Source organism: Netta rufina (genome assembly GCF_964035555.1).
Source record: "Netta rufina genome assembly, chromosome: 15".
Lineage (NCBI taxonomy): Eukaryota > Metazoa > Chordata > Aves > Anseriformes > Anatidae > Netta > Netta rufina.
The window spans coordinates 8,521,469-8,545,507 of NC_140138.1; the positions used below are offsets into that span (position 1 = coordinate 8,521,469).

The 24,039-nt window shown below is 38.5% G+C and overlaps 2 protein-coding genes across 4 annotated transcripts in view; one reads left to right on the plus strand and one right to left on the minus strand.

Annotated features, from left to right (window-relative positions):
- PDXDC1 (pyridoxal dependent decarboxylase domain containing 1) overlaps positions 1-20,377 on the minus strand; it is a 31,442-nt gene extending 11,065 nt beyond the window's left edge. Inside the window, exons 1-13 of one of the 3 annotated variants that reach the window (XM_084296126.1) lie at positions 20,244-20,377; positions 11,809-11,882; positions 11,382-11,447; positions 10,593-10,676; positions 9,544-9,690; positions 7,302-7,491; positions 4,764-4,832; positions 4,187-4,265; positions 3,313-3,397; positions 2,398-2,446; positions 2,189-2,290; positions 1,825-1,950; positions 518-568 (exon numbers count right to left, since the gene is read on the minus strand). In XM_084296126.1, coding sequence (XP_084152252.1) covers positions 518-568; positions 1,825-1,950; positions 2,189-2,290; positions 2,398-2,446; positions 3,313-3,397; positions 4,187-4,265; positions 4,764-4,832; positions 7,302-7,491; positions 9,544-9,690; positions 10,593-10,676; positions 11,382-11,447; positions 11,809-11,882 — 1,122 coding nt within the window. In that variant the 5' untranslated portion in view covers positions 20,244-20,377. Of the gene's footprint in view, positions 1-517; positions 569-1,824; positions 1,951-2,188; positions 2,291-2,397; positions 2,447-3,312; positions 3,398-4,186; positions 4,266-4,763; positions 4,833-7,301; positions 7,492-9,543; positions 9,691-10,592; positions 10,677-11,381; positions 11,448-11,808; positions 11,883-19,176; positions 19,266-19,928; positions 20,061-20,243 lie in introns of those variants that run through there. The other 2 variants (XM_084296125.1, XM_084296127.1) reach the window with 2 other exon arrangements.
- MPV17L (MPV17 mitochondrial inner membrane protein like) lies at positions 20,104-23,587 on the plus strand (the record flags this gene model as incomplete). The annotated part of the gene is made up of 4 exons (XM_084296129.1): positions 20,104-20,383; positions 21,900-21,970; positions 23,217-23,246; positions 23,408-23,587. The coding sequence occupies exons 1-4, from the start codon at positions 20,110-20,112 to the stop codon at positions 23,585-23,587; spliced, it is 555 nt and encodes a 184-aa protein (XP_084152255.1). The 5' UTR covers positions 20,104-20,109.
- Between the last annotated feature and the right edge of the window lie 452 nt (positions 23,588-24,039).

Consider the following 24,039-nt stretch of genomic DNA (forward strand, 5'->3'; position numbering starts at 1 on the left):
AACAGGACATTTCACTGAAATAGAACTTTAAATGAGCACATCAGGTACAATTTCTGAAACAGATTCTGGAGTAAAACCCTCAGCGTGGATATTTTTGCATAGAATTTCATAGGGTTCACAGCACCATCTCAAGGGCAAGATGGAGGCAGAATGTATTTGAGAGGCTTATGGAAATTGCTGTCATAAATGTATTATCTGTTTCATAAATGTATTACTGAACAAATGGACATTTTAAATGGGAATTAAATCAAGCTCTGGAGACAATTTCTGCATGTTATTGTCAGCTCCAATGAGTGCAAGAGTTCATAGCAATGGAACAAGTACAATCTAGAGGCCATACACAACCAAGCCACACAATTTCACTGAACACCTGAACTTAACTAAAAAGGATACCAAACATTTTTAATTACTGTGTTTTAAATATTTTTAGATAATTTCCTTTGAACAAAAAATAGTTTTATCATTTAATATAGTAAAGACTAAGCTATACAACCGAAGTATTAAATACAGATCGTACCGAAGTTTTAATGAAATCCAGGTTTTTCAAGTTTTCCAGCAACCTTTGACTCTAGAAGACCACAGCAGAAAGGAAACAAGAACAGGACAAAAACAGTTTTAGAAGCTGAAACTTATTCTGATAAACTTTAAACACTCACCACCATAATCTCCATTTGTTAACAAACCCCTACGAGGTGCTGGAGATCCATTTAGTTCTTGTTTATAAATGTAATACAAAACAAATTATTTTTCCATTACTCGTAAAACACTGTGTACAGTGTTTTTCTTCAAGTCTTAAGTGTATTTGGTGACAAAGTAGCAGAGATAATACAGCTCCGTTGACTAACTAAAGCACAGTGTGTAGCAGAACAGTTAATTTTCCCAAAGCTACCATAGCAACTGGTTATGATAGCTTTTTAAATTATTTTCATTAGAGAAGACACTCTTGTGTGGTTAAAGACTATTAATAGACTATTATAAAAGCTAAGATCACTCTTCAACACCACAAAAATCTTAATGACTAACATTATTTTGTCACTCTTTTAGGTCTTTTGTGCCAATAGTTTCTTCATTAACCTTTACAGAAGCTTTCCATTTCCCTTTGCTCTTCTCTGAATTTTGAGAAAGCGCTATACTTTTAATACAAATGCTTTGTATATAAACAAGGCATTTTCTAACATACATGTTATATTGGACGGTAAGTTTTACTGAAGGATCTTAATTCAAAAATAGTACACTTGCTACTGCATTTGAAGAAATGTGTTGAAATCCTTTTTGTCAAGCTTTGTAATTTACTATTGCTTGAATCAGTGTAATGCCAAGAAGAGTACAAAAATAAGTCTTTTAGCAGTTTTCAAGCAAAACAGTTAATATAGAAGTGATTGAAAAAAAAAAGATTGTGGATTTTTATAGTTAGAATGAACAAAAATGAAGCATTTCACATTAAAGCTAATAAAATATACATTCTGGAAACATTGTTCCCCCTGATATTACTATTCTTCTTTCATTATTTGTTCATAACAGTATGAACTAATGCTATGTAGTCAATAACTACTATATTTCTAGCTGATTCCTCTACAACACATCATGATCAAAAAGATGTATTAACAGTTATTATAAAAACAATCCTAAGTGTAACAGTGTTCTGTGACAGCCATCTGGGTATCACTTGTACTGTGCTGCTAACTGAACAACTTCTCTGCTTGGAGATTCAGACTGTTAATTCTGATAATGATTCTCAAGTACAGCCTCCAGCCCATACTCAGAGAAGCAATGTAGCCATTATCAAGGCTATGTTGTTCAACCAACCAACCAAGTGCTGCTTACTAGTTGTGAAGCATGCTTTATCCTTTCCACAATTCCATCATGGCCCAAGTACTGCAAGGAGAGCCACAGGGGCAGGGCACGAAGTTTCTCTACAGGCTGACTTGATGTTAGCCCCGCTGCTAAGGACTAAAGAGGAAAACAAACAAACAAAAATCTTCTATTAACATTTTTCCATTATTTCATTTTTGCCAGATTACAGAATGCACCACAGTTTAAATAGGGGGTCTTGTGCAAATTATAATTTAGATGCTCATGATGCTTATTAAGCTAGTAAGTTTAATAATGATGCTTATTAGAGAAGAAGACTACAATCATAATTAAAGTTTCAGTGTCTTGAGAATAAAGACTGAAAAGCTGAACGTACCAAAGAAGGATCCTCATGTCTGTAGAGTGTCACTGCAGGTACAGCTGGGAGACCCAGCCAGGAACCCAGAGTAAGAGTCATGCTGTCACATTTTGTAGCAGCCTGAAGTTTATTACAATAAGCAGAACATAAACCATATGTATTTTGATTAGATCATGACCTTAAAGCCTCAAGCACATTATAAGATTTCTAGATATAGTAAAACATACCAGTACAGAAGAGGAGACATAACCCAAAGCCAAAGTTGCCAAATTCACTCTATAAAAATAAATGATATTAGCAAATATTAAGTGTGTATTAAGATAGCATTTTAATCTTCAGTTTAATATTGCTTGTTGACGTGCAAAGGGAGGTCATTTTTGTTCATGCATTTTTTTTAAATGAACTATGCAGTAGATGTCGCTACATGGAATTCCAAGATGCTAAGACCAAAACTAAAAATCCATTTCAATCTAAAAACATGACCAACCTTTAGGGAAATCATCCCCCTGAACTCCTACCCATAATTCAGCAACAATCTAGTATCAGAAATAAATAGCATACAAATATAACACCATACAATGAAACATCAAAAGAAAGAGTCTCTACTCCAGGTTCAAAAAAAATCTAAGAGCACCGGAATCTTCAATAACATTGTCTAAGTTCTTCCAATTTATTTTCCTTTTGGTTTAATCTTCCTCCCAGTTACACTGCATTCTGCTCTTATGGCAGCCTTCTTGACAACTTTCATTGAAGTTGTCACGCTTCATCCTCCTTTCTCATTCTCAATAATCACCGTATAATGTCTCCCCTGAATTGTCCCATGTCTCCCCTGAATTGAACTATAAAGCCCTCTTTTCTTTGTATTCCAGCTCTTCAAAGAATGGACGGATAAGATTACATTCTGAGTAAAAGTAACCAGTATCCTATGCTGAAATAATTACTCCAATTATTCCTGTATATGTAAAACAATCTGTGTCTCATACATGGAAAGAATTATAGCCATACAAATTGCTTAATGTGGCAAAAATCAAGATTGTCCTACTGTCCTCCCCTAGCTGGTTAGCTGTAAAGCTATGTGCTGTCTATTATTCAGACTTCTTAATAAATACGGTTTATACAGAAAGAAATCTCAAGTTCCATACCCTTCTACATGGAGCCACATATTATACTGCTCACAAAGTTCCTTCAGCCGCCCGAGTTTATCTGTGTGCCCAGCACCTGGTGTACCTTTGTTGAAACGGGAAAAACAAAGCTATCACAAAGGTCCTGCAAACCAGGACTCTATGAAAGAGGACCTCTTATCCTGTTGTCAAAAAAGTCACAAGCAAGAGTTGGAAGGAGGATATGTAAAGAGTCAGCTACACAATATTCATACCTGGTTCATTGTGACATATGGACAATTGGTATTCTAGATAAAATTAAAGATGCTTGTTTTGCTTGCCAATGTATGTTAAAAATACTCAGAAAATTAGATGTCCTAGGCACTCAAGGGCTCAGCAGCCTCAAAAAAAGAAATGAAAAGGTTTTTAATATTTTCAAAGTATTACTTCAGCTAAAAGAATGGAAACCAAGATTAACATCTCAGACGTATATATTTAAGTCCAAAGCAGGTAAGCCACCTCCTTTATTCAAACTTAACTTTGTTAATGAACAATTTTGTTCAATTAACTAAAAGAAACACGCAATTTTTAGAGCTAAAGTTGATGGCACATCCATCAAACATTCTGAAGCATTAACATGAAACTGACTTTCAATAAGAGATGTGTTCACTAAAAAAAACTTTAGTTACATTAATGCACCATTTGACACAAGCAGAACTCTAATAGTACAATCCACCTCTGAATCAATTAAATAAAAACCCCTCTAGACAGACAATTGTCTGGTCATTAAGATATGTTATGACATTTTTTGGCATGCAAACACTAAGCTGTTTAAGAAAAAATATTGTTTTATTCTTTATATATATATATTCATGAAATAGTGCCTTTTTTTTTATTATTTGTCCATAGCACTTACCAGCATTAGCCACAAGCAACAAAGGCAGTTTTCCAGACTCAACATCATCTTTAATCAATCTGTCCAACAAAGCAACATCCTGTTATCAATAAGAAAAAGATATGTGTTTATAAATATGTGTATCAAACAATAGAGATTTGTTTCTGTTGAACTGGAAAAGTGCATTAAGAGTGAAAGGGAACAGCATGTTAGAGTTCTGAAAGATATTCTTAATGTCTTTGTGGCTTGCAGTTTCTTCTTCTCAAAAAGGTAAAATAAGCCAAAGGTCAAAAAAAACCTTTGTGAAAAATACAATGGAAATACATAGTGGAGTTTATAAACATACCTTCTACTACACATATTCTAGAAATCTTGGACTAAAAAGCACATTACCATATGACATTAAAAGTACCTTGCAAATAACAAGACAAGACACAAGCTGCTGACATTCCAGAAGATTTCAGTCTGATTATTACAGCTATAATATGGCAGATTTAACGGCTGAAAAATTAAGTACAGCAAGTAAATGTCAATAATGTTGTTAGGAAAAAGTTTATTAACGGAACAAAAAAAGAGCTCTTAAGGAAGACAAACTTACCATTTGATGTTGAGACCCAAACATGGTGTTACAAGGCACACGGCACATGCAAGAGAGGGGTAACCCTAGCTGCAATAAAAATGATGGAATTTGAACAACTGAGACATGGTTCAGAATAGTCACTTCAAGCATTCACAGAAACACACATATTAAGTGACACAAAAAGTAGTAAACATGTCAATAAAAAGCTGGCTAGTACATTATGAAGTAAGTTTCTTGCCAAAACTTATAATCAAATTATTAGCAGAGAAAAGCAAGCAGAGGAGAAACTCAGAAAAAAAAATAGGTTTGATTAGTACATTAACTTCATACAGCATTTCTACTGAAATATCTATGCAATGTACAACAGCCTAAACTCAAGCCTTTCTTTCTTGGCTGCCCTTTGAATGAATATACATGTAGCCTATAAGCAAATGTGCTTTTTGCATGGACCCTACTCCACTGGAAGTTCACAGTCACTTTACTACCGAGTAGAGAGCGATCTGTCAACTTTGAGCATACTGCTTAATTCACATCACTATGTTCACGTTCTTCCTTTGCTATAGAGGTAAATTTCAGACAGTTCTGCATAATTAGCATGGGGATTGGATGAAGGTCTCTTACCCATTTTAATCTTTAACCTGGAAGATCACTAGGCAATTGAAATATAGTTGATCATGCTCATCACTTTGAACAGGAAGTTCATCAAATGAAGAGAACTAGTTATAGACCAGTTTGTGTGTATACTTTTATTTGACAGAAGTTGAATTAATGACTGATTGTCCAGTTACTCAGTTACGATTTGTGCTCTACAACATACACTACTTCTCAAAATCTAATCTAAAACAGCATCACTTAAATTCATTGATTACCTGATAAGGACAAGTTAACAGTAGTGTCTTATCTTTTGTTTGTACTCAGAAGCAAAAGGCTCCCAAAACACCAATTATTAGCAGCATTTTTTTTTTTTTTTTATCAAAAAGGTTCAATCAATAACTACATGCAACATTTTGCCTGCAAAAGACACCAACTTACTGCAATGAACTTTTACCACTTATTACCTAAGTCATTTTGGCCCAGACCAGTTCCTTCTATGCTAACAATTTTATTTCTTTGCTGTCTACGTTTTTAATTTCTTAGTTGTACCCCTACTCACCTTCTCCAAAGACTTGAGAAAATATAAGTCCCAAGAACTTGACCCTTCATTTTAGTATATGTTAAGTTTAAAAATATCACTGAACATTAGGTATGCAACAAGAAAATCTGCGTATGGTCTCAATCAGCTCATATAGGTATATGAAAATTCATACAAATAAATGCTTGGCAAAACAGGTTCTGAACATAATTAAGAAAAACTGGATTTCATTAAAACACTGCTTTTTGGGGTAATTTGTTTCCAATTCCAAACAAAACTTTCTGAAATGGAACCACGCTTCTCCCTGAATTGTATTCATTTCAAAAATGGTAACATTTGTTGAGAAGAAGAGGTCAGAATCCAGTGTGTTTGGGTCTTTTTCACCCTGACCAGTGGCTTATGAAAAGTGCAAAGCAATCTAGAAACAATTGCTCGTCTTTTTTAATAAATAAACAAGGAGTTAGCATGTGGGTCGTTTCACTGAAAATATTCAGAAAATTTCTCTCCCTCCCACTGTATCGTTGCTGCAAAACACAGACCAAATACGCAACCTGCAACTACTTTTTCCCAGTCAAGTGTTTTTAATTTAAATATACAGTCCACTACAGCTACCAAGGTTACTCCCAGTATGAACTTCACTTCCTTTGCCTATGTTTTATAATTTTGGAAAGTGCGGTTAATAAACAATACCAACATACTACATAGTATTTTTGTATTTCTAACTTATAGATATTGCATTGGCATCAAAGCATCAAAGTATGGTTTCACCTAAGATTCTCTTTCCCTCTCCCCTGTAATGTGTTGCTTTTTTTTTTTTGTCACGTTGCTTTTTTTTTTTTTTTTTTTTTTTTTTACCACCAGGGAAAACCAAGTTCTCAAAATCACCAAAGATAACCTATTCCTAAAATCAGAACTGAACTTTTTTGAGGCCCAAGCTTCCTTGTTCAAAATAGCCCTTTTCATGCTTTCATTTAACAGGCATAGGAATCATCCTAAGTCTCAGAACCATAATTTTATAAGGTACAAAAATCTGTTATGTCCATAGAAAGGCAAAGTAGAGAAGAGGTTGAGAAGAATCTGCTTGTAAGGAACACTGATCTGACAATGACAAGCAAACATGTGGAAGGAACAGGAGAGCTGCAGAGAGACTGCCCAGCTTGCCTGACAGTACATGTATTCAGTCAACACAGTAGCACTGAGAAAACTTTGGAAGAATTTTTAAAAGCATAAGTTGAAGGCAGACAATTAGTTTTAGAGGAAACTTCTCAACTGGTCCCAACTGATTTACAAGAGTGCTGCCAATAGGAAGTATCAGTGTCTTGCAGGAAAAGTCTGAATATATTTTTAAAATGTAAATTTCTAATAGGCAATATGAAGCCAGCCAGGTTCTACTGACAGCTGAAACCCCAACTGATTCACTTTACCTGATTGCAGAGAGCTTGGCCCAAGCCTGTTCTAGCTGCAGAACTAATGTATATAATGGGCTGCTTAGTATATAGCACGTTAAATCCTTCCACTGTATAATCTTCATAGCGTGTGTGAATAACAAGTCGACAGATTTTTAGGAGACCTTCACGATCATCTTCATGATAATAAGCTGACCCATTTTCATACCTGTAAGAAAATCTGAGTAAATATGATCAAAAAAACCAAAACAAACCAAAACAACAACAAAAAAAACAACACCCAAACCAACAGCTAGTTTAGCAACTAAAATGAGCTCCTGCACTGGTTAGTGTTATAGGAGGACAAAGAAAGAGCAAAAAACTACCTTAACAGGAAAAATTCAGCAGAAGGAAGCTTTACTCAAACAGGCTGAGATGATGAGAGAAGCCTTGTATATATATATTGATTTAAACTCGGAGACAAAGTAAAAAAGAAAAAAAAACATCTGCAGTCCTAAAGAAATTCCTTTACAGAGTTCAAAGCCTTACTTAGTAAGAGCTGGGGTGGGTTCATCTGAGTTTATTATATGTAAATTCTAGACTACTAATTTTAAAGAGAATGCAACATGACATCCTTCAAGTTATGTTAGTAAAAATAGGAATAAGATACATGAAATAGAATAAATGGGCAGAAATGGGCAAACTTTATTATGAAGTCACAAATAAATATTTCATAATAGCCAAAAGTTACTGATGCCATTTGTAATTTACAAAGTTTGAGAGTAATACCACAATTTATTCAGTACACTGCAAAGCAATTTTCCGGATGTTTTAGATGGGGTACATAAATAAAATATTTTTCTTCCCTGAAAATATTTTAATGATTTTATAGCTATTTTGCCTTCAATCTGATTTATTAAGAACATTTCTTTGGGGCTTATGAGTGTGGGAGTGTGTTCCTGCTCCTCCCTTTCTAAGCATTGAACTCAAATTAGTACATTAAAACTTACAGTCAAGAAATAGGAGCAAAATGAATAGATAAGGGGTAAGTGTTCTGCATTGAGGGCAATCCATTAACTGTTGTAACTACAGAAAACAGCAACAGCAGAAATAGCAGATATGTCAATTTATAAAGCAACTTGCATGGTAGATACTTCTTTTAGCATTTTTTGTGCAACAAGTAAATCAACAGTCTTGTGACATTTCAGAACAGCATTTATCCGCAAGTATATGTAAAAGCACTGAAACATACTGCCATCTGATGCACAAATCCTGCCGAGTATTCCATGGTTTAATTCCAAAATGACCCACATGTAAACATTTACTTCACCTTTATGCAACATTTCTGTAACCTAACGTGGGCACAAGAAAATCCCTCTAGTGTTGCTCATAGCCACAGAAAATGTCAAAAGGTATGAAACAGTTTACAGGATGGTATTTGTTAAATGCTGTTGCCTATGAGTCACAAAACTTTGGGGACCACATTCCAAAAGATACTCCTCATTAATTACAAAATCACATCTCTCCTACATATAAATAAACATTTGGCAAAATACCTGGGTTACCTGCAACTTCTCAAATTTCATCATCACACAAAGTTTCAACATATTTAAGTCAGACAGATAGTCATTATCATTGAATTTATAAAATAATCCTGATGAAGATAAGCCTAATAATAAAATCCTTTACGATCTACAATTCAAACAAATTTGTGTTAGCTTTACATATTTAGTTATATTAACTATTTAATCTTGTACTACACACAAATAAAGCCAACACTTCTCAGTAGCACTGGGAACATTTTCCGAAAGATACAGTATCATGAGAGTGATAAAATGTTTTTTTTGTTGTTTCAGGAAGGGAAAAGGAATTTCTAATCAGTGAATCCCTCCCTACCTAGAAAAGTGAGCTAGACCCAGGAAGCGCAAAGGACAAATTAACTGAATACTACTTTCAAAAATATGAAGAACCTCAAACCACAGCAACACAACATATACCTCAAAAACAAAAAGTTAAATGATCAACCAGTTATAAGTTGGAACTGCACTTTGGTCCTTAGCTCCACCATATGGCCATTATAGGACTATTTTTATGGCAACCATATTCCTAACAAGTTCTGCCATTCAATGTCTTTAAAAAAAAAGAAAAATAATGTGATATGTTAAAGATCTTTCAAAGAATACCTGTAATTTCATGATAGCAGTTTCTTTTGTTGATATCACACGTATTTTGAAACGATTATTACTGCCCAGTTTTACTTATGTTATTCGGAGTGACTCACCTGAAAAGCCTGCAGAGCCAGAGGGTAGTGTCAGAAAGGATCCTTGTTGTAAGCTTTCTCAGTCTTTCCCTGTCCAGCACTGATATATAAGCAGCCAAACTATGCCCCAGTAGAGCCATGTGACCCTGTTCACCAACATTTTGAAGTCTGCAGGCCAGAACAGAGAAACTGCCAACTAAATACAAGTCACAAACATTTCAGTAAATTTAGGTTTGCGTGTTTTTACTACAGCAGTAGAATTTGTTGACATGTAATTTTAAATATTTATCAGAGGAAAATACAGTATACCAGTCACCATCTTGCTGTTGTATGTTACCATACTAAAATGCCAGTGTAGACATTGCACTTCACTTGGCCTAGCTGCTTACAGTAACATCTCAGCTTCTTTTTAGCCATCCAAGGTAAATCCTACTGATAACCAAAGGTTTACTGTAATCAGCAAGCATGAGTTGGAACTAGGCTCCTTATCTGCATTGTGACTTTAATATACATTAAACATATACCTTCTCCTCTTCATGCTGACAAAACTCAGGGGACCGTTATTACAGCATAGCATTCATTAGTTGATTTTTTTTCCTGTTTGTTTTTCTTCCCCATCTCCAAACTTTTTTTTCAAATATTAGTTTTCACTACACTTCTACAGATAAGTTAGTATTATTTCCATTTTGTAGGAAAATGGAAATCTCCTTTAAACTTTACAGGGTGAGGTAATAAATATTTTTTGTTGGTATTCAAAGACGTAAGACTTTCAGACTTGAACCAACTTTAAGAAAGTAAAAAACGAAATGAGCTGTCGTACCAGAGAGAATTCCTTTGTACAACTCCATTTACTAATAGCCCTAACTTGATGAAAGCTTGATAATTTTAAGAAAGCCAAGCCTAATGCATTACTCTGCTTTGCTATATAATGTAATTAAGTAACCTTTAAAAGTCACATAGTTGCATAATATCTTTTTACATTTAAGCATTTTTGAAGTGTAAACTCTTTAATATCACAGGGTAGAATAAATCAGGTATCTTTCACATGCAACAATTCATATTGACTTTACCGGTAGGCCTGTGAAGACTCCTCTTCCTCCTCACCATGCATTAGGTTCTGAACTAACTGAAGTATGCTCACCATGTCCTGGCCACTGTGTTACCAGTGAGAGGAAACAACAAAAAAAAACACATCAAAAAACCAAACAAACAACAAATTAAGCACCACTGCCTAGCCAAGAGGCCATTTAGGACATAATGACATTTGGAAATGCTTTTTATTCTTAGAAAAAGCTAATTCAGTGTCTCCACTCCAAAACAAGATTAATTTATGTACATAGAAGACTTAAATAGATTTTGCCATGTTTTCTGAAGAAAAGATTTCCTCTTCCAGAGCAGAAGTTACAACAAATTTTAAGTCTTAGTTTTCAGATGCAATGATTTTATCTGCCATATGCACAAAAGCTCCATAAAACTTTTAGATAAAACTGGATTTTTAAGTTCTTATTTTCTTTTTTTTTTTTTTTTTTAAGGTTTTCTGCCTTGTCAGTGTCAGTTATTAATTTATTGTCTTGGTGTTTTAATGAATTTCAATTCTATAGCACAGGTGTATCTACATTTATTGTAAGTCTTAATGACAACAATATGTACCAATGCACCAATTGTTTCCAATAGTTCAAAATTTCAGTCAATAAGGACAAGTAATCTCTTTTTCCCTGCATGAATATGGAAAAAGTCACAGAAGTTGTTACAATGCCAGACCTGGTAAATGCTCCTGTTTGCCTTAACACAGAAGTGTTACCTGTATTTTACATATTCTAAACAGTATAGAGCATTATCCAAAAACTGTTGTTGCCCACCTGCCTTGCAGTGGTCCAGGAATATCCTTCCGTGCATACTTCTTTTCATTTTCTTCCTCTGCTTTTCTATGTTAAAGACACAAGAACAAATTATGTATTTAGTTTGTGTTTTACAGCATCAATGTAGCTGTCTTACAAAAATATTAAAAGCTACTTGCACAGCAATAGGAAAAGATCTAACAACTCTGAAAAAAATGGACTTGCTGGACTTGCTCTGAATATATTAGAGAACATGCATAAAAACATGTGTAGATATTTTAAAAATCCTATTACTTGAGAAACAGCAGTTCGTTTAGGTATAAGCTTCAGAAGGACAGTTTCAACTACCAGGAAAATGTGTTCTATCCCACTTAATGACAATGGCATTAATAATCATACCCTGAGCACAAATAGGTATTGTTTTATGGTTGTTATTCTTTGTATATACCTTTGATTGTCTTCTAGCATCTTCATTGCTTCATTCAGATTCTTTCCCATTTCGGCTAGAGTAGGGTCAACCATCTGTCAGGAAAATAAAAGATAACTTCTATGAAAGACCAGAACATCATTTATCTTACTACTGTCCCCACAAGACACTTAGTACAAATTCATGCATCAGACATGCAAGTGTACTCAATTTAAAATAATATGCTGTATAACCTGAATCCTAAATAGACAAAAATGAAAACATATTATTAACCTAAAATAACTAACTCAAAACAGAACACAGTTATGATGTGGATTTTATTATTGATAGATCCAAGATTCTCATTAAAAAAAATCCTCTAGCCCCTCTGCCATAACAGTAACAGGAAAAAGCCATGAAAAACAAAACAAACAGACCACGATCAGTGGATAAACCCAACACTATTATTTCTTACAAGAAAGTTACCTTCTAGAAAAAGAAGCTGTTTGGAAAGCTGAAAACTGACTAGTGTGACCAAGGCAGGTTTTAGGTCACTGAGTTGCATCCTCTAGCTGCACAAAACAGGTTAAAAATAACAAATTCACTCCTGAGACCAGGTAGCAACAGATCCCTGTTAAAGAGACTGTCGGGGTGGAAGAACTTTAAAAAAAAAAAAGTTGAACCTATTTCCCATGAACCAGTGTTGAGGGATTTTTTGAAACAGCAAAAATCCCATGGCTTGCTGTAGCTGAGCAAACCAAGCTACCAGGGCAACTATGAGAAGTTCCCGTAACAGTGTTCCCACATCGCCCAATTGAGGAATTCAGAAAAATATTGTTACCAGTAGCTGGCTTCAAGGACAAGGTCTATGTGACTGCTAATCACAAGGGGGTTGGTTTTCTTGCAGGTGGGGTTGTTTTCTTGTAGTTGTTTGAGTGCTTTTGACCAATAATCTTGTGTGAAACACTGTTTGCCCCTCTTAAGTTCACTATAAAAGTTAGGCTATTCGGGCAATAAAATGGAGCATAATCTGACTCTACTGGTGTCTGTCGTGCTTTCAGCCATGCTTCCTGCAACAAACCAGGTAACAAGTTCAAAGACAAGCAAGTATTATTTTCTAAAGAACTACTTTGACTTTGAAGAAGTCTCTTTAAGAAGTTGAACCCAAGATGCCTGGCTACACTGACACAAGAGATCTGACCAGGAATATTTATCTGTTTGGATATCTGATTGGAGGACCTAGAAGCTTCCAGAGGATGTGAAAGGTATCATCTCAGGGCTTGGTTTACCTACAGTGGTTGATATTAAACAATATTTGAGTATTAAATGTAGCCCATTATGAAGGTAGAAGGTAAAACCACTGATACGACTCATCAGATCTGACAGCAAAATACTCTAAGATACTCAGGTGACCCTTTCATCGGTCTCTCTTCTCCCTTCCCCTGCTCCCAAACGCACTGTAAGCATAGTGTCTGCAAATTCAGTAACAACCATTTTTCAAGAGACTCATCCTTATTCCAAAGCCTCCAGTAGTAAACCACTTCAACTGCTACTTCAGTGTTTTTGTGGCTTTTTTCTTTCTTTTTCTTTGTATGTGTGTGGAATTGGTGGTTGTTGCTTTTAAAAAATATCTTAACCAAGTTTAATATTTAAGCTTACCCTACCCATAGGGCAGGGCCATAATTCCTTGTCTGCACAGTGTTTGAGCACCAGTAGTCCTCAAGGCCTGCACATGCTTTCCATTACCACTGATGGAAAAGCATGTAATTGTGCTGCATCCGTGGTGTGACACAGGCCAGTATGTTTGCTCACGCAGAGGCAGACACAAACAAATTTAACCGCAGAAGGAAGTGGGATTAATTTGCATGAGGATTTTACACTACTTTCATCCGGAGGATTGATCAAGGAGGAAAAAAAATGAGAGTTACCATATGTTCAAAGACTATTTTTACCAAAATATTTAGAGATTTAACTCATATCATAGCAAGTGGTAGGTGGCTGGAAGAATCAGTAGCCAGGCACGGTCTCACTGGCTCAAACCAAGGCTGACAGCTCTCTGCACTCTGTCCTTTTAGGAGTGGCCAGCAACTAATGCTTTGGGGCAGAATAAAGAACAGTGCATCCCATAATGTTTTCCCACAGTAACCCCCAGCAGCTAACAACGGATGTTTGTTTGTTTGCTTTTTACACTTCTGGCTTCTATAACATCCAGTGGCGGTGAGGCCCAGGACTTCTTCACATGCCGTGTTACAGCAGTACAAACTTGCAAAATTTGTGACCTCACCGCAGAGATAAAAAATACCTACATGTATGCTGCAAGCATTTGGTACTCAGAACACAACATACACAGCTAGGCAAAAATCCTAAATACAATCATTGGCAGTATTTCCATACATTTTCAAAGCGTCCAGAGAAAAAGGGCTTATAGACTCCCTGGAGCACAACTGATTTTTAAGGGAGTAATAGACATAATTTCCTGACATGACCAGTCAATCTCACATACTTTGCTACAAGTTGCCATAAAACACAAGCAATGCTAAGGCAGTTATTTGCTTGAACTTTGCTTAGAGTTAGATGCAAATATTCTAACAGATCTGTTGGAGATGCTGACACAAGATGTAGAACCATTACAAAAAAGCCTCTGTGTTGCTTTTGGTTGTTACTAACACAATTAATTCACCTGCTGGAATGACAGCAGATGTTAAAGCCTGCATATGCTTACCTTGTGACTCACTGAGTCTCAGTGGCAATTACCCATGTATGAAACCCTTGTGTCAATAAGCTAGCAGAACAAAGACATAAAATACAGTTTTCTGTCATGAGACAAACTCACGAGAAGTTACGCCAAGCAACATAAAATGCTATGACATCCAGCAAGTCCTCAAGCTCTGATATGGATTTAAATGGAAGATGAACCCCTTCTGCATTTTTCCAACTGCTAGGTGGATGCACAGCAACTCATTTTCTCCTTTGAACTACAGGATGCAAAAGAATCCTTTTGTTGCTGCGCACTGAATTTTATACATGCTCCCTCCTCTGCTCACATCATGGAGGTGGGAAGCAGCAGACTATCTGCAGAATTTAAACAGCAAGAAAAACAGGTGTGGTGAAGTTGCAACAGCAAGCCACTCAGTTAGGGAAATTCTGGACACACTTTAATGACATGCCATGATCATGTGGTACGTTGCTCAGTTCAGTCTGTAAACAAGGTCATGTGTGAATAGACCCCAAGCAGCAATAACAGAGGGTTTTTTCCTGCTCTTGAACTAAGACTAGCAGACAAGCGGAATACTACATTCTGACCACAGGTCCACATCCATTTGGGGGAGGTGATGGGGGTGCTAAACAGCTGCACAGATGTAAAAGGCATCCTGCCTGCACCAGAAAAAGACTTTTCCAACATTGTAAGATCTACAAACACAACTGTAGAACCAGTAGCCATAACACTTAGAGAACAGCATAAGATGAACTTACATATGCGTAAGGCAAGTGCATCAAAGGCCCATCCTTCTCATGAAGGTAAGAGAAACCTGCATGCCAGAAACATTACTGGCCTGGTGCAACCTGAGGTGGCCCTGCTGCACAAACTGCCCGGCCCTTCCCAGCAAACTGTGGAACCATAATTTCAAGATCCTATAAAAGCAACCCACAAAAACAAACATGGGAGACAGAACTTGGAAGGTGTTAATCTGAATTTAAGTACCCATCTATGCAACCTGAAATTCTACACTTGGTTTGCATGGTCATCACTGCCAGGCCATCAAACTCATTCAGAGCATTCCTCCGTGGGCACCTGAAAGAGCCTTTTGTCTTCCTACCTGAGAACCTTCACATAGCAAAACTGCAGACTGTTTCAACTCTCAAAAGCATTTTGAAATGTTTGCTGCGTAATTCACTTTCATGCGAATGTATTTTCAGAAGCCTGAATGTCTTTCATTGCACTGCTTGTCAATCTTCAATGCACTGTGCTTAAAATCTCACATTTCATTTCAGTGCTTTAGTTTATGTAGGACTTCTAGCTATTTACTGGCCTGATAAAAAGACTAAGTTTCAGGGACTCTTCTTTGCTTGCTTGTTTATGAGTGGGTAGGCCAGCAAAGCTGGATTTCTTCTTCCTTGCTTCTTGATTACAACTGTTAGAAATTTGCCTTCAAAACAAGCTGCTTGTCTGGTCATTGAGTGCCTACAGTCTCCATATGAGTATATTTACAACCCATCTTGAAGAAGAAGTAAATGAGAAGTAAAACCTTCACAGGACAAACAAAGCAAATACAACGTTAAAGCAGGGTGCACTGACACCCCACCTGAGCTCACTTTCACCAACAGGCTTCATCCTCGAGTTCCTCCAAACCAATTTGTTTGACCTCCTGCAGGGTTTGCATCCTTTACGCACACTATCCCAATAAATTTGTTTTCAGCTCTGCAGTTCTTTCTGCCAAGTACTAGGAGAACTTGTGGGAAAGCTGCGGGCACTTCTGTCCTCCATCCAGCACAATGGAACGTTCATGCTTCTAAATTCTTCTCTATCTTGTGAGCTCACTTGCATTAAACACGCTTTAATTATTTTTACCTTTTTTTTCCCTGTTTAAGCCTGAGATGATTCATGAGGTTGCTCAGGCCTACACTTCCTGCAGAACTGAAGAACAGGGGAGTGGTGTGGTTGCTTCCTTTTAGATTGTGTCCAGCAGCAAACCAGTGAAGCAGGGGACTAAGTCTCCTGCAGCACAAGCCAGCTCTGTTGGCTCTGATGCTTGTCAGCCTCCCCGTACCTGCAGTAGCTCCCACCTCTAATGTTAGCAAGTGGATCCAGGCTCACTATCAACATCCACTATAGATTTTCTTTTCAGTATGCTTTTCCTTTGCTGAAAAGGCACTTAGGGAAAAATGCAAACAAGGAAACAACTCTAAAAACCGGGACATTCGTTACTTGCAGATGCAGAAACTGAAACTGCTCATAATAGCCTCAGTTTCTGCCCTCAGCCCTTCCCTGGGATCACTGGATGACTGACCACAGTTAGCTGATCCTTTACCCAGGTAGCTTCCACAACATGCCACGTCCTTTCAAGCTCCAAGGAGGCACCAGCCACCACTTAGTCCTTCATTCTGCATCCCAACACCTCCTGCCCCCTCCGGTTCATCCAGAACCCTGACACTCACTCACTTATCTCATTCTTAGCTGTTGTTGCCTTCGAGATGCACTAATTAAATTCAATAAGGTTAATGTTTTAAGAGGCACAATTTGTGTTTACTTTTGCATTTTGTAACTAATCTATTATTCTTTAAGCACTTTGAACTGTAAAATGCAGGCAGCATGTCACACCTCGGGGTCACCTGGCAACAGGGGAAAGATAAGGGGTCATCTCCGGTTTTGATAAGACCGAACACCAATTACAAATTCAAAAGTGAGAATGCTGCTTCATATCAACGTTTTACAATCTTTACTTTGCACTTCTGCTGGCTGTACTCCTAATGCCAGAAAGGGATGAGTTCAAACAGTCTGCATAAACTATTCTGCGTGCAAAGAGACTCACAGGCGCAGCACAGCACTTCACCAAAAGTATGCCTTTATTTCCCCCCTATGTTATTATATTTGCCTAGAAAAAAAAAAAGTTTTACCAGCCAAGAAAAAAAAACTGTTCTCAACAATAAATTAATCTCAAACAATGATCAGTATTCTTCAAGCCAAAATAATACTGTGTTTATTCTGCAGGCTAAGAAATGCCTTAGATGACAAATAAAAAAGCAGCACTTTCCTGACTGTTAGTCTTGAATGCAAAAGGCTAATATTACCACAAGGCTTCTGCTTACAGGCATTTGCTCTTTTAAACTTTATCACTTCCTTGTCATGCAGCAGGACTGGCACACACATCTGCTGTCACAAGCACTCCTTGAAGTTACCAGGATGTTGTGGTAATTAATGCAGGAACAAAGGAAAAAAAGTCACAGGCTGAGAGAAATGCCCAGTTTATTCAATGTTTAGGGGAAACAGTGCTGGAGACAGCATGGAGATGCAAAGAAAGAATCTGCCCTATTTTACCAGTGACAATCACCTGACTTGAAACTTAAAATGTTAAAATCCTTCAAGAGTGGTCACATACCACAATATAAAGAAAGCAAAAAAAAAAAAAATCATAGATCTGCTGCCCAAACTTCTCGAGTTGAACATAGGCTTCCAGAAGAAATTAAACCTAAAATTCACACCAAATTTTCTGGAGAAAAAAAAAAAAAAGCATTCTAATTATACCACTGAAGACACACTATGTTCATAAATTAAAAAACAGAAAGCCGTATCTGATAAGACAAAGATCACTTGCAAAACTAAGCCATGAGATTGTTGGTGTGCATAACCGCGTATCAGATTCTACAAGTTCTCCTCGCAAGCCTATCATGCAATGTTTTCAACTCTCAATAAGTTTCTCACACACTTCAATCATTTCATTTGCATGCAACTAATGAGTGTAGTCATTCACTGTCACCCCACAGTGAGGTGATTCCAATAAAAGGCCTTCTTCATTATGAAAAATAAAAAGTTTTGACGAACTTTTATACAAGCACTTATCACTTATATCCCAATAAGCTGTATGCATAAATACATAAAAAGGAGACATGGTACAAATAAGACATTCAGATGCATTATGATAATGCTTAATAAGCACAAGGTAAGTGGATGCACATTCTCAGAGGATAAAAATATCCCAGCTTGGATGAATTTAAATTTGATTCATGAAGAACAGTTCTTTTATATCACACACAAGACCAAATAAAGTGCAGATTTTACTGATTCACAGCAATCTTGGCTACTTCAAGAGGGCACTAACTGCTAAGTGCATGGAAGACGGTAATTGGGTTATGACATGACACAGGGTGCTACAGCTTTTTATCATCCAAGGCAAAAAGAGCCATGATTTAAAAAAAAGAGAGAGAAAGTAAAACAAATGATAACTCTTTACACATATCTATTTGTGTACACTGAAAATGAGACACACAAGTTTTCACAGGGCCCTCACCCTGACAGACTACTACTGACATCAAGAATTCAAATAACCAAAACACAGACTTCTACTCCATCACAAAATTTAAGCATTAATTCTTGCAGGTTGTTTTCCTTGCTTGTGATGACCTAGTTGCACGCAGTTTATAAGCAGTCTGTCAACAATATTGAGCAGTAAGTTTCCCTGTATTAGCGTGCCTTCTTTAAAGTCTGCTGGACTCAAGCACAGTAAAGACCATATTCCAAACTAGTAGTCAGTTACGTTTTACTTATTAAAACTTTTCAGAACAATGAGCAGTCACCATGACTTCTGATAGTGCTAGTAAAGACCTGAAGCATTTAAAGCCAACAAAATACTCCTGAACATTGCATTCTTCATTTGGATTCTAATACAGCTAATTGTTTTGCTGTCTACTTACTAACCACGTCAGAAAGAGTCCTTCTGAATTTCCTTCTCATTCATTTTACTGCAGCATATCCCATTCACACTTGTCTAGCTGATTCCAAAGACTACAAAAAACCGAACATGCTGAGTACAGGAAATGATGCAAAGTGGAAGGAAGCAGTAACATCTCTTCAGCACACAGAGCATACGCTGCTGCAAATGCATACTGTTCTGAAAGGCATACAACAACGGAGATAAGCCATATACAAGTAATGGTGATAAGCCATATACGAACAAGGGTGATAAACCACATCCGAGCAGCCGGCCCCTCCTCGCTTTCAGGACAGGTCTCCCAAAACACCGCAGGTGCAATGAGAGCCAGAAGCGTGACAGGTCCCAGAAAACTCCTCCAGATTCTGACCCTCATTGACAACGGCAAAATCAAGTTTCTTAGTGACTGACATCATTACACAATTGCTGTTTGCTTTGTACAGGGCACTGAACAGAAAAGAGCATACAGCGCTATTTCCCCAGTGCCCTGCTGCTGCCCAGGAAACGAAACCGCCAGGGAGCCCCCAGGAACCGTCAGGGAGCCCCCAGGAACGGTCAGGAGCCGGGCTGTGCAGGAGGAGCCGTGCTCACACCTCAGCCAGGCGCCGGCCCCGTGCCTCAGGCCCGGCGGGGCGGCCCGGGAGCCCCGGGGCCGTGCGCGTTCGGCCCCGGTCGGCGGCCCCCTCCCCCCGGCGGCCCCCTCGCCCCTCAGGGCCCTCCCGTCCCCCCGCACACCTTCTCCAGAGAGGCGTCCATGGCCGGGGCCGCCCCGCGGCTCGCCGCTTCCGCCAGGCCCGGGCGGCTCCACGCTGGCAGCGCTGACGAGGCGGCGGCGGGCGGAGCCGGCAGCGCTGAGGGCACGGCGGCGGCTCCCCGCGCTGCGGAGGGCGGGGGCTGTGAGGGCGGCCCGGCCGCGATGGCGGCGGGGTGGGCGGGCAGCGTGCTGCTCTACGCCGGGCTCACGGCGGCCGGGGACGCGGCGCAGCGGCGGGGCCGCGGGCAGCCCCCGGACTGGGCGCAGACGCGGCGGGTGGCGCTGCTGGCCCTCACCTTCCACGGCAACCTCAACTACGTGTGGCTGCGGGCGCTGGAGAGGGCGCTGCCCGGCCGCCGGCCGGCCGCCGTGCTGGGCAAGGTGCTGTGCGACCAGCTGCTCGCCGCCCCGGTCGCCGTTGGTGCCTTCTACACGGGTGAGTGGCTCTGCTGCGCCCCCGGCCGTCCCGTTGCCGAAAGGCAGCCGAGCGCGGCTGTGAGGGAAGCGGGGCGGCTCAGCGGGCTGTGCCCGGCTCTGCCTCACGGGTGTGTAGAAGCACAGCGCGCTGCCGTCAGTGGTAAGGGATAACCTTGACAGCCAAGAAATAAGAAGAAACTTTAGACTCTGAAGAGACTGTCTGCATGGTAGCGGGAGGTCTGCGCTTTATGACCCTGCCAGGAATTCGCTCAGTTTATGACTGGAGAGAAAGGAAGCCAAGGAAGAAGTCAAACGTGACATTTTTACTTTCTGCTCATGTCAGAATGCGAGCAGAGGTTTGCCCAAGGACCAGGAGGATGTGAAGGACCGAAGAAGGAAGGGAGGGTAAAAATACCTAAATTAGGTGGCAGCAGGAGCCTGTAACATGTCAGCTGAGAGATACTGACAACCTCGTGGCATGCAAGTATCTAGAAAGATACCTGCGGTGGGCTAAGTGACTTCGGGTCTCTGCTATGTGCAAACGTGTAGCTTTAGATTTTAGATCAATTTGCTACAAGCATGTTGACATAGAAGTTCATAGAACCATCAGGGTTGGAAAAGACCTTTATTTGGTCCATCACCCTACTGCCAATGTCACCTGCTACACCATGTCCCTAAGCACCACGTCCAACCTTTCCTTCAACACCCACCACCTTCACTTAATGTAGGCTACATCTTCCAGTCACGGTGGGTGATCTCTGAAGGGCTGCTACAGCTTTTAGAAAGACCCCTGGTTTGACATGTGAAGGTTCCCATCACAGGGAGTAGTTTAAAGGGTTCATTATTTTGACTATTTTGCATTTTATCTCCAGTTTGTATGGTCGAATAATTTCAAATCATGCTGCTTTTCTCTTCTCTTGGGTTTAATGTTGGGAGCCTGCTGCAAGGTTGTGTTTGCCTAGAATTGAGAGGAGCTTGGACCAACTAGAATTTATTTACAATTTTGAAATGCTGCCTGTGGAGAGTTCAACAAGTAGGTTTTGAAATTGTTCTACTTGTCTATTCTAGGATTAGGATATAAGGTAGATATTTATGAAGATAAAAATAGCAGGCTGATTACGGCCAAAATAAATTAAAAAAAAAAAAAAAAGGTGCCCTTTTCCACTGACTTCAGTGGGCTGGGGCACCTAAACTCTGTTGAGGACCTGGGCCACTTCTGGCAATTCAACAATATGCACGGTGCCTCATTCTGTCTCCTGGGTGTAAGATGTGCTTGCGTTGTATCTGCTTCTACTGCCACTGCAGAGTTACGTGGGCAGAGACCACATAACTGAGAGCCACATAACCTGGAGAGCCAAGTCAATAGATGAGGATATACAATGTAGCAATTTTAGGTTGTAGGAATGGTATTTTTTCTTTGTAATATTTATCAGCTTTTCTTTCAAAATGTATTTTGAGAACAGTTTGGGATATTATTGAAAAAAAGTGAACGTTTTATTATTTTTTTCTGATTGTCTTAAATATTTTACCACCAGGTATGAGCATCCTTCAGAGGAAAGAGGACATCTTTTCAGACTGTAAAAATAAATTTTGGAATACCTATAAGGTAAGACAAGCGATTAACTCATCACCCAGCTACACAACAAAAATAACATTATTGCATAAAATACTTTAAATATTATGTCTTCCTCTAACAGCCTCCATCTTACTTCATTATTTGATTATGTGTAGGAAACTTTTAAGTACCAGCAGTCATCTGAAGTCCAGGTAATTTGGGGAAGGCAGGACTGCCAGATGGATGAAATATTCCCATTCCAAAATTGCACAATATTTATGTATATATATAAAACACTTGCACCCAGCTCTGTTTGAGTGAGAGCCCTACAGTACAACACCGAATGTTATACGCTAAGATTGTACTACTTTTCCTCTTAAGAAGTACGCATGCTCCAGTGTCTAGTTAGCAATACTGTTGACAACACGTACGTGAACACCTGTTAAAAACATTAGTTATAGAGACATCTTTTTTAGGAATCATTTTGAGCCTGTACTTTTCACTGACAGTCTTCTCACTTTCAGAAATGCAATCCCTTGTTCTAAGAAGGCTTGGATATAAATAGCTGGTTTTGGTTAGCATTTCTCTATACAGAGGAAAAAAATGTGTGCTATTTCAGAGCTGAGCAACTTAAGAATTTTAAAGATTTCTCAGGCATGGGAAGAAAGATAGATTACAATAAAAGTATAATAGAAGGAGAAACTGTGATGTACAACGTGCATTTCTCTTTACACTGGTAGGATGTAGGTAGGATAGAAAAGGATTATTTTTACTGCTGGAGAAGATAACTCTAAAAACAGTGCCCACTCTATGCTATCAAAACATAAGGTTTCTATTGACCTGATGTTCTATGAGTAAATTCTCCGTTGATTTTTGCAAGAAAGTCTTACGTGTATGAGTAACTAGAGGGAGCATTGAACGTGTGAAATAAATAGTGTTCAGTGGTATTTTTCATTCATGGCTGAAACAAATGTTCACATATTTAAACATTTGTTCACCCATCTGGTAAATGTGCTTATGTATTTGGTGTCAGGTGACTTTGAAGACTTCACTGTAATTAGAGTTTTGTATTTAAAATGAGTCAGAATAATCTCTTGGAGAAATTCCTTGCATGGCAGCTCATAAAGATGATTAGTAGTTTAATATTGCAACCTCAAAGTTAACCAGCTTAATTTATATTTGACCATCTTCTATTAACTTTAATAAAATATATTTTAGTCTTTGCTAAATGTGGTAGGAAAAACTGAATCTTTGTGGTTGAAGTCTACAAGATTAACATGATTCATTTTCATTTCAGACAGGACTGATGTACTGGCCTTTTGTGCAGGTGAGTTTCAGGGTAACTCAGTGAGCCTTTCTGTAAAACCTTATGCTATGCATTTAGAGGATATCTAACCTAATGAGAAGTCAGTGGAGTTTTGGGGTGTTTAAGTACAAGACCTAACACTGACTGGAGCACTAACTGAGCTCTCTCTCCTTCCAACACAGCTGTCAAACTTTGTTTTTGTTCCCGTTTACCTGCGCACAGCTTACACTGGGCTTTGTGGCTTTGTCTGGGCTGCCTTCATTTGTTTTTCCCAAGAGAGTGGAGATGGCACAGTAAAGTCAGCATTTATGTGGCTCCAAAGAGAGAAGGTAAATGCAGATGAAGAACCATCAGAGAAATAAGAACTTCAGTTCTGAAACCATGCTACATTGTTAAAGTGAGCTTATGAAAGTCAGTAAACCGCACTGCAGCCTCATTGCTGTGTTTAGAATAATTATCTCAACATTTTTTGGTTAGTAGGAACTGTGTGTCTTTTTGCCTGTTTATTTTTTATAAAATAGTCCTATTGTATATTGGCACTTAATTATTTTCATGCTGCCAGCCCATCTCTTCTGGGAACAACTGACTTACAGGGCAGCATAAGCATTTGCACGTCATGTCAGACTGTCTCACTGGGGAGAAATATTAACTGTAATTTAATTTTCAAGCAACTTGTAGTCTCTAGAAAAAGGGGAATAGAACATTAAATCCTCAATTGTTGTATTTGACAATTGTTATCAGTGCAAGATTGCTTTTGCAGAACAAAATTTAATAATTTCTTATCTTAACAGTGGCACCAACTCTATTTTATTTA